The sequence below is a fragment of the Triturus cristatus genome, chromosome 10 (genome assembly GCF_964204655.1).
Source record: "Triturus cristatus chromosome 10, aTriCri1.1, whole genome shotgun sequence".
NCBI lineage: Eukaryota > Metazoa > Chordata > Amphibia > Caudata > Salamandridae > Triturus > Triturus cristatus.
Genome location: NC_140593.1, coordinates 1122109199 through 1122122404, shown reverse-complemented (window position 1 = coordinate 1122122404; position 13206 = coordinate 1122109199). Strand labels below are relative to the sequence as shown.

At 47.4% G+C, this 13206-nt stretch overlaps 1 protein-coding gene across 1 annotated transcript in view; it reads right to left on the bottom strand.

Annotated features, from left to right (window-relative positions):
* LOC146796679 (uncharacterized) overlaps positions 1-12940 on the bottom strand; it is a 482771-nt gene extending 469831 nt beyond the window's left edge. The window contains exons 1-5 of the mRNA XM_085631367.1: positions 12856-12940; positions 1629-1747; positions 1280-1450; positions 765-1003; positions 548-651 (exon numbers count right to left, since the gene is read on the bottom strand). Of these exons, the coding sequence (XP_085487493.1) occupies positions 548-651; positions 765-1003; positions 1280-1450; positions 1629-1747; positions 12856-12940 (718 nt within the window). The remainder of the gene's footprint in view (positions 1-547; positions 652-764; positions 1004-1279; positions 1451-1628; positions 1748-12855) is intronic.
* Between the last annotated feature and the right edge of the window lie 266 nt (positions 12941-13206).

Here is a 13206-nt window from a genome sequence, read left to right as displayed (position 1 = left end):
TTACCGTATTCCGTTGTAGATTAATAAAATTATATTTTGCTGAGCATTAATCAATACATTTTAGAGAACTTCTTATGTGGAAAGTGAGTTACTATCATCTGTCTAGCTTCAGACTACTTTTTCTTGTAACATCCTCATCTTTTTAAATGGGTGTATTTTCGCTTCTTTCATTACCTTGGGTAGATATATTTTAGTTTCTGATATCAGTAATTTACACATGCAGAGAATCATGAAAGTCACTTTAACAATTTTCTTGAAGTGCACCATTAGGTGACAATACATTTTTTTATTCACTAAGAGAATATTCAATAGGAACATAATAGAGAATTTCATTCAAAAATTGTTTTTTCAATGCAGGTTCCTATAGTAATATCTCAATCATAAGTGTGCGCTAAAGGTCCCACCTAGAATACAGCGGTATTGGAGTATCCCAGAAGTACTGCGGCCTATAATATCTGTAATTCTGGGTGTGAGAATAAAGATGTTGTACTTTACGCCCTGCAGCAATAAAGTTTAAAGCTTCATATTGCAATTAAAACATGTGTACCTGCTTTGTCAAACTGTTGAGAAAGGTATTTTTCACTGAATTCGTAAATGGCACGTTTGTTATTGACATCGAGTTCAAGGACTACATCGCTCAGCTGTTTTATTCTGTAGTCATTAATTAAAGAGAAAAAAGAAAATATTGAGTACTAAATAGAAAACCAATCCATTCACTTTTAATTGCAGATATTTAAAAGTTGGCTTTGATGACTTTTACTTACATTGTTTGGTAGCCTTCACATGTTATATTAAGTGGTAATCGTGATAGATCGGATTCATCTATGACCCTCAGAAATAGTTCAATGACAATCTGGAAAAGTCTGACCCATTCATTCATATTTTTCAAGCACCAGTCCATGTTGAGTGCAGATAAAGTGTTGTTCAAAAACTCTTTTTGAGTTGAAAGTGTGAAGAAAGCAGACGCATTACACAAAGTCACATTTGTAGATGGGGTTGAGCTCTGTGAAAGGCAAAAAATATTTATCAGTGACAAATGCTTGTGATGAGAAGTAGAATTATGTTTAGAAGATAATGATTTATAGCTGAAAACAAAAAACATTTTAGAAAGGGTATTATTAATTTCTATTTGGGTTGTTGAGGAGGGTTGATTACTTCAACACTCTGTTCACAAACTTTAAAAATAAATAGTGATTTTGGATGAGACGCACCATGTCACTTAGAAATGAGGCTATTTTTAAAATATTGATACACCCTGTGTGAATAATACAATACTTACGAGACAAATAGTCATCTTTAAAGCGCTAAGATACTGCAAAAATACTTCATTGTTGTCAAAGTGCAAGATTTGACCCAGAATTAATGTTTTTAATGTTTCATTTTTAAATTCATCCACATATATGGTTATTTCAGCCAGCTCCTCTGCTGTAAGATTACTGGGTATAAACACCTAGAGAAAATAAAGAGCAGTGAATTTCACATTTGAATCTTGAATGAATTCAGTGTTGAAAGAGTCTTATTTTTGATTTATCCTTCAGTGGATATCATTGCAAAACATAATTTCATACTCAAAAATGTAAATTCATGTATTTCTTCTAATGTTTGAAGGTATATTTCAAAGGGCCTACCTTGTTAAGATTTCTGTTGAACTGTGCAAGATCTTCAATGTTAGATTGCTGAATGAAATGCATTAGGTTTTCCTTCAGCCATGATGTAATACCTGATGCATCACAAGCGATGCCTGTGCCTGAAATAGAGATGCATTAAAGATTGACTTTAGTCCTGTAAAAACGTTTACATTCTGAAACACCCTAATTTCGTCTCTTCTTTTGAAAGATAATAGCATAATGTTTGCATCAGCTTCAGTTCTTTTGCACAAGTTATCTGTAGCTGTTGCGAAAACAAAAACAATAAATCTGGCACCATCATCAATAGTACCGTTTTTGCTGCTGATGATGAAGGATATTGTGTGTCTGATTTGGTCTGTGGTAGATTTGTACATAATATTAACATTACTTCTACACTATGACACTTTCCTATTATCATGTCGTCAACACCTTACACAAATTGATTCTGTTGTGGATAAGTGGTCAATTTTACACATCAGTGCATGACATGCATATATGCATCGCGTTCTACTCAACCCTATCCTTAAGTATATGTGTGTCTTCAACAGTTCTTTCTTTTGGGGAGTATTATTAATCAGAAATTTTTTCTTTCAATCTCAATAAGTTTCTAATATCGAAGCATGGCACAGACTATCCTTGATCGCTCAATCATATTTGGCTGCTGTTTTGTTCCACCATCATTGTTTTTCTTGTGCATGTGAAGCTTATAACTAATTTCTAGTTCTTTAAACCATGCATAATGGGACACTGACTGATTTCAGCAGCTTTCCCACGTAAGTTCTTGCAACTCTGGTGAAGCTTTCAAGACCCAAGGACCAGCCTCACTGTTCTTACTTGCATAGCCTGTCTTTATTCACCTCTAGGTCTGGATCCCAATCAGTACAACTGGCCTTTCAAGGATGGGCAATACATCGGTTTATACAATTCCCAAGCCTTCTTCTTCCACATAACTCAGTAAGGGATGTGAATAGTGACTAGAGAATGCAACCGGCGATCATAGAAACCTGCATACCAACAAAATCTACTCATGGCCAAGGCTTTGGTAGTGCTGTCTGTGTAAGCCTGATGCAGCTGGCATATTATTCCTATATCTATATGTATGAAACAGCAAATCATAGTCCAAGAACTATTAGTCCTACTGTTAAGCAACAGGTCCTCCATCAGGATTCTATTCTTTGATTTGGAGGAAGCGTTTCTCTCAGCCTGTGGTATGAATGTTTCTTGGACAATTGCCATAATGTAGCAGGCACTGCAGACTTTTTATCTAAGATCAACCAAGATTATGGGGGCTCATTTAGAAATGTGCAGAGGTATGGCAAATGATGTGTGCCCCCCTAATTGCGATCCTGCCTGATTGAGCAGTGGGAGATGGCTTAGTTTTCAAAAATGGAGCCTGAGTTTGATTTCCTATCAAGAGGCTTTGCTGTAGGCTGACCACCACAGGTTCACCCACTTAACAGTCCTGGAACCTCCACACCACTTAGAATCAGGCTATAAGCAGGTTTGTTCTCTTGGCTTCATAAAAAGCATTGTGCTTGAAACAGAACAAAAAACAATGATAGCCACATTCAGGGAGAAACCTTCCACTACACCAGGGATATTCCTTTCTCGTATTGCCAGACAAGGGTTAGGGGGTTGTATCTAAAAAAAAAACAATTCCAATTTGAGCCTACCTAACATTATGGTGGAAGCACTGTTGCCAAGAAATTCGCCACCACAGTGATAGGGAACCCTAAGCATGCTATGGTAGCATTCATTTGCCAAACTGCATCACAGGAGCATGGCAGATGGGCCACTGTCCTCTCATTTGCTGACTTTGCCAATAACATCTCCAGGTGTAAAGACAACCATTCTCCAACATGAGAGGGAGGTAAAATGGATACATACAGGTGGAAATTGCACAAATGCTTTCTTCCCGAGACAGTGTAAAACTAATGCTGTCAAGGAAAGCTGTGGCAAGAGTTTGACAGGTACACCTCTTTCTGCAGAGATTATGCTCAGCAAGAGTTTAAATCCTGAACCTTCTGATGTCCTAGAATCTTACTTATACTCCGTATAAGGAGCTAGGAATCAGGGTTCTACTCAATTTTAGACATCTATCATCTAAGCTAATTTCTCTCCCTTCAGAACCTCAATATTCTGGCTTTGGTCCAAGTGTTCATAAGTATCTCAAACAACAAATAAATGTGCTCTGCATACCATAGGGACATCTCTAGGTCCTGTAGGAAATAGGAGGTACTTTATTTTATTTTAGGAAGTCAACATTACCAGCCAATTGGCCTCAGTGTTACCTTATGTTATTGTTGGACCCCGTTGTAGTATGGATATAGCCACTCATATGTTGATGATTGCTTTGAATAGAGCAGAATGAAGGCAGAGACTGTGTACGTCCTTGCTCCTTTTTTCCAGTTTGAGATGAACTTCCCTAAATCCTTCTTGCTACCTGCGATTATTAGTAGGCCAGGGCGGATTTTGTAGAGTCACAGTACGTGGAGCTCCACGAAGTGTTGAAAATACTCCACCATGCTACGCAGAGCTTAGAGAAACTTTCTCCTTGTAATTTACTGTCCAGCTGCATCAGCTTGGAAAATTCCATGGTGGCCGTGCTTTTATTGGTTTCGAAGTGTACATAATGTATCATTATGCTTGTTGAAGTCAGTCCCTCTGCAGCACTCCTGAGTGGCTGGGCAGACTGGGCTCCACTCTGAGTGTACCTAAATAAATAGATATTGGTTTGTATTCTCTACTGTCTGATCGACTCTTCTTTTGGTATGGAAGGCTGAACGGTGGTCTTGAGTTACCCTATTTGGGCCATTTCCTTCACCCTTACTGAGAACAAAGTACCTCTTTTCAGCACTAAGGGCCATATGTAGGTAAATTACATTTACCGATTCTTAAATACCGAATTTTACCGATTCGGTATTTATGAATCGGTAAATGTAATGTAGGTAAATAATTACCGATTCGGTATATGTCGGTATTTTAGAATCGGTATTTACCGATTCGGTAATGGCAACTGGCTTCCCATTCATTCCTATGGGCCTGGAGGCCCATAGGAATGAATGGGAAGCCAGTTGCCATTACAGATTCGGTAAATACCGAATCGGTAATGGGGGAGGCATCATCATGGGTGGCAGGGTGTCACATTGACACCCTGTTGCACCCCTGATTCGTCCATGTGTGCACATGTGGCGCACATACATGCCCTAAGGGCATGTATGTCTGCCACATTGCACACTTCAAATTGCAAAAAAATGCTTTTTCACAGGTATTCGTCATTTACCATCAACTTTTAGTTGGTGGTAAATAACGAATCCCCACACCAACGAGACACTCCCCCTACATATCATTTCAGGATTCGGTATTTACCGAATCGGTAAAATTACCGATTCGGTAATTTTACCGATTCGGTAAATTACCGAATCCTGAAATGTGCCCCCTACATAGCAAAAGCCAAAATACCGGTCGGTAACGGTATATTTACCAAAAATCGGCCGTTACCGACCGGTATTTGGCTTCCTACATATGGCCCTAAATTCTTGAGATGGCGAGGCAGACCCCTCCAAGGCTTACTCAGGAAAGGTCCTCTGGGATAGAGACTCATATCCACAAAAACACTTAATACATTACTCTCCAGTCAGAGATTTTTTGCAGAAATGGATAAGTACTTTATTACACATGCTATTTAATAGAACATGCTATGGTGACATCCTGTAAAGGTCTTCACAACCAACAGTGGTCACACACTAGTGAAAGGTCCCACAGGTCAAGTAACCTCGTAAGTGTACCATAGACTCCGTAGGCTGGAGGCACATCTAATGTTCTGCATACCAATAAGCCCTGAACCCTAAAAACGCTTATACCTAAGATAACGTAGTGGGTGAATTTATTAAAAGCCAGACGTATTGGCTTTGTCCAGGTGTCATCAAAACAATTTAAATGCAAAATGATAGTCTAAACATAGTGCAATCATATTAAAACATTTCAAGAGGTAAACATTTTCAATTATATTTATCAATACACATTGGAATGGACTATTAACAATGTGCATTTCAATTATAATTTTAATATTCAAGATTTGACAGAGAAAGAGTTATTTCTTTTACTTTTAGGCTGGCTGTAAAACAACTGCAGAACCTAAAAGCAAAAGTCCATGCAACACTCAGATCCATAAAAACCAAAACTCTTAACTCCAGTAATTTCTGCAGTGGGCTGAACAGCTCTGCGGGTTATCTCATGATCACCTAGGAGACTAAATGTGGCAGATCAATATTTCAATTAAGGAATTTAGGGTATTGGATGGCCCCCCAAAACCAGCCTACTCTTTTGGCACCGCCCCAGCTGCCCTTGGACACCACACATCAAATATGCTAATTTTTAAAGTAGCTCCTCGGCCTTATGGGACAACTTTTACAGTAGGCTCACGGCAACCCCTTTGATGCTGCCACCAGTGACTAAATACTTTTCTTTTTTGAAGAACTTGATCAGCACATTTTCATTTTTTTGTTTGGGTAAGCATATTGTTAACGGGCAGTGCTCATATGGCCAGGTACTGCCTAGACCCCCTCCTCCCTTATCAATACTAAGACAGTAACACGCTTAGCACAAGGACATTTTTGGATTAGGGAGTTGTTATACCCCCGGCCGTATTTATTAACATAAAATTCAATCAACAATTTTAATTGTAATATTTAAACAATACGCAGAAAAACCATTACATTGATTACTTGATCTGAAATAGACACGTTAGTGATACATTCCTTACCTTAGAATATTCCCCAGGTGTCAGTCTGGATCCGGAAAGTTTTCTGCTTAGCAGTACCCCTGCGCACCAGTAGGTGGCGCCGTGCGGCTCCGCGCCCGTCACAGGCGTCGTGCACGCCGGGACGACGTCACGGAGGCTACTTAGGCGCCACCCATGCGTGCTGATGTCAGTTCTTTCTTTTTCCACGCCGAAAGCGCAGATCCGGATTGAGCACGTACCTCGGTCAATTTTCTACCACTTTTTGAGACTTTTTGTCTTCTTCTCTTGTCTCCTGGTGCACATAGGGATGCCCGGCTTTAAGACTTGCGGGTCGTGCTACTGTAATATGTCGGTGGCGGACCCCCATGATGTCTGCCTCTACTGCCTGGAGACCGACCACGACTCCCGGGATTGTCGGGACTGCCGTGCAATGGCCCCGAAGGCATTGCCGGAAGTTGCTGGAGGTCCGGTACTCCTCTCGCCGCCGCTCCGGGTCTAGGGGCCGTTCGCGGGACTGCTTGCAGGACCGCAGCCGTCGCTCCTCGGACTCTATGTCTTCACCTTCAGATTCCGGTAAGCGATGCCATAAGAAGAAGTCGAAGAAGCGTGTTCGCTCTCTGACGTACCCCCGTCGCTCCCCGGAGGTGGATGTGGGGGACAGGGGCTCCGCCCCTGTGGCTCCTCTGGAGCCTGGGAGTCCCGCGGCCTACCCGCTCTACTCGGGTCCGTTGGCGACTCCCGAACAGCAGCAAGAAACTTCTTGCTGCCTTGGACCGCCTGTTTAGGCCTCGGGCTCCCGACGGTGCGCATGCAGTCCCCACAGCCCCGTGTCCAGAACCTGTTGACCCGGCAGCACCGCCTCCGGCGCCAGCCCCGGAGCCACTGGATCCAGTGCCCCTGGCTCCGGCCCCGGTGCCACAATGTGCAACACCGCTGGCTCCAGCCCCGGCGCTGCCCTTGGCTCCGGCCCCAGCGCCGCACCTGGCTCCGCCACAGGCACCGCACTGGGTGCCGTTTATCCCGCCCCTGCCTTGGTTCTCGGACCATTTCGTTCCGACCTGGGATCCTCATTGGGATGGGGCTCCAGTTCGGCCCCGGCCGGTGCCACTCCTGGCGCCGCTCCTGGTGCCGCTGGCCCCCTCTCCGGTTCCGGTCCTGCCGCCACGACCGGCTCCTTCTACCCCGGAGCCGGATGAGGACTGGGACGGATCCGAAGACCCTCTTGCATGGCAATGTGACTCCGAGCAGGATTGGGTGGATGACCGTCAAGACGCGGGTGAACTTGATGTGTCTTCTGACTCTGGGTTTGCCTCGCCTCTGCCTACTATGGAGGAGGGCGCTTCCTACACTATGGTGCTGCGTCGAGCCACGGAGGCTCTCCACCTCAACCTCCCTACGGTGGCCCTTAAGACCAACCTCCTTACGGAGGTGCTCCAGATGGCGTCTACGTGGTCGGAGCCGCTGCTCCCTTTCAATGGGGCCCTTACCGAAGTCCTCTTGGATACTTGGTTGCGACCGGCCTCGGGAGCGCCGGTGGATAAAAACGTCGCTAGGCGTCATCGCCCGGCGCCTGTGATCCCACCTTCTTCACCACTCACCCCATGCCTGAGATCCTGGTCATTCAGGCCTCAACATCGCAGAGTGCCTTTCCCTCGGCTCCGCCAGACAAGGACTCTAAGAGGCTGGACCAATATGGCAAGAGGTTGTTCTCCTCAGCCAGTTTGGGGTTGAGATCGGTTACTACCGCCTGCTTATTGGGACGCTACTCCCACGCAGTGTGGGATTCGGTGGCGAGGTTCTGCCTCAGTGCTCTGAGGAGGTCCAGGCTGTCCTTTCCCAAGCAATTGCGGAGGGCAAGGATGTGGCGAAGTTTGCCATCAGGTGTGGTTTGGACACAGCTGATTCGTTGGGCAGGGTGATTTCCACGACGGTGGCATTGCGGAACCACCCCTAGTTGCGTTCCACTGGCTTCTCACCCGATGTCCAGAGCTCGCTCATGGACATGCCCTTCGATGGCTCCTGCCTCTTTAGTGATAAGGCTGACAATGCCCTGGAGTGATTTAAAGACTCTCGTGCCATGGCCAAGTCTTTGGGTCTTTCCTCGAATACTCCTGCCACAACGAGGTTTAGTTCCTTTCATGGCCAGGGCAGGGGTACCCAGGCGCGCTCTTCCAGCAAGCCTGTGCAGAACCAGTCTCAGCAAGGCCACGGATGTGGGTTCCGCAGGGCCGGGTCTAGTAACCAGCGTGTGGGGCAGTCCACTTCCACCCCTGCCGCTTCCACCTTGAAACCTTCCTAATCCGAGCTTCAGGGGGCACCCCACGCCAGTGGGTGGCAGGGCTCGCCTCCACCTCCACCACTGGCACGAGATTACGTCGGACAAGTGGGTGCTGCAGATAATCTGCCAAGGTTACTCGCTTCCATTTCTGTCCTCCCCTCCAGCCATGCCACCTCGGTACCACCGCATGTCGGTGGATCATTTGGCTCTTCTCCGTCAGGAAGTCACGGCCCTCCTGGCCAAGGGGGCCATCGAGTACGTTCCCGATCAAGAAGTAGGGAGTAGTTGCTATTACCACTACTTCCTGGTCCCCAAGAAGGACAAGGGGGGCCTGCGCCCCATCTTGGACCTCCGGGGACGTCAATCACTTCCTCTGGAAGGAGAAGTTCAAGATGCTGACTCTAGCTCAGGTCCTGTCTGCCCTGGACCCTGGAGACTGGATGGTAGCGTTGGACTTGCAGGACTCTTATTTTCACACTCCCGTCCTGCCGGCCCGCCGGCATTACCTGCGGTTCATGGTCGGCCAGGAGCATTTTCACTTTGCCGTGCACCCCTTCGGCCTTACCAGCGCCCCTCAGGTGTTCACAAAGGTGATGACGGTGGCCGCAGCTCATCTGCGCAGGTCAGGGGTGTCAGTCTTCCCCTACCTCGATGACTGGCTGTTGAAGGCGGGTTCGCCCCAGGCAGTTGTCTCCCACCTCCAGACTACGGCCGACCTCCTGCATCTGCTGGGGTTCTCCATCAATGTGCCGAAGTCACACCTGAATCCCTCTCAGAAGCTCCCTTTCATCGGAGCGGTCCTGGATTCGACGCTGTTTCGGGTTTAACCTCTCAAACAGCGAGTCCGGGATATTCAGGCTATGGTTCCGCTCTTTCAGCCTCTATCCCGGGTTTCGGTCAGGGTGTCCCTCCGGCTTCTGGGCCTGATGGCCTCCTGCATCCTGCTGGTGCCGCATGCCAGATGGCATATGCGGGCTCTGCAGTGGGACCTGAAGTTCCAGTGGGCGCAGCATCAGGGCAACCTGTCCGATCATGTCCAGATCTCGGAGGGCACTGCACAGCAATTGCAGTGGTGGCTCACGAATCGCGATTGGGTCAATGGCAGATCCCTCTCCCTTCCCCAACCAGAGCACACGGTAGTGACGGATGCATCCCTCCTGGGCTGGGGAGGCCACATGGGGAGGCGGATATCAGAGGCCTCTGGTCTTCGGCGGAGTACCGACTCCATATCAACCTTCTGGAGCTGCGAGCGATCCAGCTTGCACTGAAGGCATTCCTTCCCTCTGTCCGGGGAAGTGTAGTGCAGGTGTTCATGGACAGCACGACCGCCATGTGGTATTGCAACAAACAGGGCGGGATGGGATCGTGGACCCTTTGTCAGGAGGCTCTGCGCCTCTGGACGTGGCTGGGACATCAAGGCATTACCATGGTGGTTCAACACCTGACAGGTTCTCTGAACGTCAGGGCGGAGGAACTCAGCCGCCGGTGCATGGTGGATCACGAGTGGCGTCTGAACTTGGACGTGGCGCAAGGTCTCTTTCTGCAATGAGGAGAGCCTTGGTTAGATCTATTCGCCACCGAAGAGAACGAGCAATGTCATCAGTTCTGCGCGTTGGAATTTCCAAGGCGGCACTCGCTCGCAGACGCTTTTCGTCTCGAGTGGAGCTGCGGTCTGTTGTACGCCTTTCCGTCTATACCACTTTTGCCCAGAGTGCTGAAGAAAATCAGGCGCGACCGGGCCCAAGTTATTCTTGTGGCTCCGGACTGGGCTCGAAGAGTATGGTATCCCGAGCTACTCAGTATGAGCATCGATCCCCCGATCCCTCTGCCTCTTCGGGAGGATCTTCTGTCGCAGCAGCAGGGGACGGTCCTCCACCCGAACCTGTCCAGCCTCCACCTCCATGCTTGGAGATTGAGCGGTGACAGTTGACACCTTTTGATCTTCCTCCCGAAGTCTGTGATGTCATCTTGGCAGCCAGGTGTCCCTCCACTAAAACGGTGTACGCCTGTAGGTGGAACAGATTTGTGGCATGGTGCACAGCGAAGACTGTGGATCCCCTTTCTGCCCCTCTTTCTGAGGTTCTCCTGTTCCTTCTTTCTTTGGACCAGCAGGGCTCTGCTCTGGGCACTCTTAAAGGTTATCTTTCGGCTATCTCTGCCTTACTACGGCTTCCTGATCAGCCTTCTCTTTTTAAGTCCCCGGTTGTTAACCATTTTCTTAAGGGCATTACGCATGCGTTCCCACCTGTGCCCTTCATAATGCCTCAGTGGGACTTGAATCTTGTCTTGACTTTTCTGATGTGCTCTCCCTTTGAGCCCCTTCATAACTGTCCCTTACGTCTTCTTACTCTCAAGTCGGCTTTCCTGGTAGCTATCACCTCTGTCAGGTGGGTGAGTGAGCTCCAGGCTCTTTCTTCCAAACCTCCTTTCCTTTCTGTTCATCCGGACAAGGTGGTTCTGAGGAGACATCCTTCTTTCTTGCCAAAGGTTGTCACGCCCTTCCACATTGGGCAGACCTTCACTTTGCCCACCTTTTTTCCGCCTCCGCATCCTTCACGGGAAGAGGAGTGGCTCCACCGTCTGGACCCTAAACGTGCTCTTGCATTCTATCTGCAGCGTACACAGCAGTTCCGGGTGGATGATCAGCTCTTTGTTGGTTACGTGGGCGCCAAAAGAGGTCGGGCGGTGCACAAATGGACCATCTCCCGGTGGGTCATTCTGTGCATCAAAGCATGTGACTCCTTGGCCAAGAAGGAGCCTCCTGTGGGTCTGCGTGCCCATTCGACCAGGGCAACTGCAGCCACTACTGCCTTGGGACGCGGTGTCCCCTTGCAGGATATTTGTCAGGCAGCTACGTGGGCCTCGCTGCACACGTTTACCAAACACTACTGGCTTGACAGTCAGGTCCGGAGAGAGACGGCTTCTTTGGCCGTTCTGTGCTCCGTGACTTTCTGGTGTAATCTTGTTCGCAGACCCACCGCCGGGGTTGGTATTGCTGGGGTATCTATTCTAAGGTAAGGAATCTATCACTAACGTGTCTCTTTCAGATGCCCAAGTTACTACTTGTGTAACGATATATTTGTAAGAGACATTAGTTAGTGATAGATTCCTTACCGCCTCACCCATCCTCCCCATTCTGCGAACTGATTACTAGGGTTGAGGTCATCCCCTTTTAGGGCCCTAGTTTTATGCACCAAAGGTCAGTTTCTCGCATGACTCTGCGTTTCGGCGCGGAAAGTTGTGTACAGAACAGACGTCAGCGCACATGGGTGGTGCCTAAGTAGCCTTCGTGACGCCGTCCCGGCGTGCACGACGCCAGTGACGGGCGCGGAGCCGCACGGCGCCACCTACTGGAGTGCAGGGGTACTGCTAAGCTGACGTCTGGGGAATATTCTAAGGTATGGAATCTATCACTAACTAATGTCTCTTACAGATATATTGTTACATAAGTAGTAACTTGTGCGATAGGTATAGATGTAATTTTGCTAACCTTAACATAGCTCTAATACAAATATATTCCTATCCGAATCTAAACATTCCATAATCAATAATCATAACAATAACATTTCATTTTCTGCGTATCCCTATTTTGAGCCTACAGCAAGGTCATTAACTGGCGCCAGATCCTTATCAAATTATGCCCGCACACCAACGGAGTGCGCATGCGCAGGGGGCCCGTTTACCACTTCCCCTCCAGGTCGCCCCCGTACAGTAGGCTCACGGCAAACCTTTTGATGCTGCCACCAGCCACTAAATACTTTTCTTTTTGCTTTTTTGAAGAACTTGATCAGCACGTTTTCATTTTTTTGTTTGGGTAAGCGGATTGTTAATAGGCAGTGCTCATTTTAGGCCTCGCCCCAACCACTGCATTCATTGTCATCAGTAGGAAAGTGCTTTAAGGTCTGTCGTGCTGCAGAATGCATTTTAGACAACGAGTCCCATGCGGAAAAACCCATACGCAGACATGGACAGCGCGCAGGTGGTTAAGGTGTGGAGATTATGCTGTATTAGACTGTTAATGAACTAGTATGCTCTTTTTTTCTCTTTTTAGCACCCTTTTAGAATATGAACTGCAAGTCCCAGAAGCCCTCGGGCAGCGACCATCTTGTGTGTGGTTTGTGACTTTAAGAAGCAGCCTCACCCCAGCACGCGCTAGAGTAGCTTCCTGGAAGCCGGTTAGCCTCTCTCTTTGCTCCGCCTGTTACCATTGATGATGACGCAGTGGCATCTCATGCTCTTCAAGTATCCTCCTGTGTTTCCTGGCTCAGCTGCTTTGCAGAAAGCAGCCATGCCAGTTCTCCATGTAATTTAAAGACTGGCCCAGCCTTCAGCAGTAAGCTCCTTTTAGCCAGCAGTCAGTGGTCTCATGCTGCAATCCAGTTTCAGGCACTCATTATTGGTTTCCCTGAGTTTATTTAGCCTGCGTATCATTTGAGGGGATCAAGTTAATTACTTGCAGCGGATTGTAACACGCATTGCACAGCATGCATTGGTGATGGTCTACAAACTCGTTTGAAAACACAGTTGTGTTATTATTCTCTGGTGCTTTAACCAGG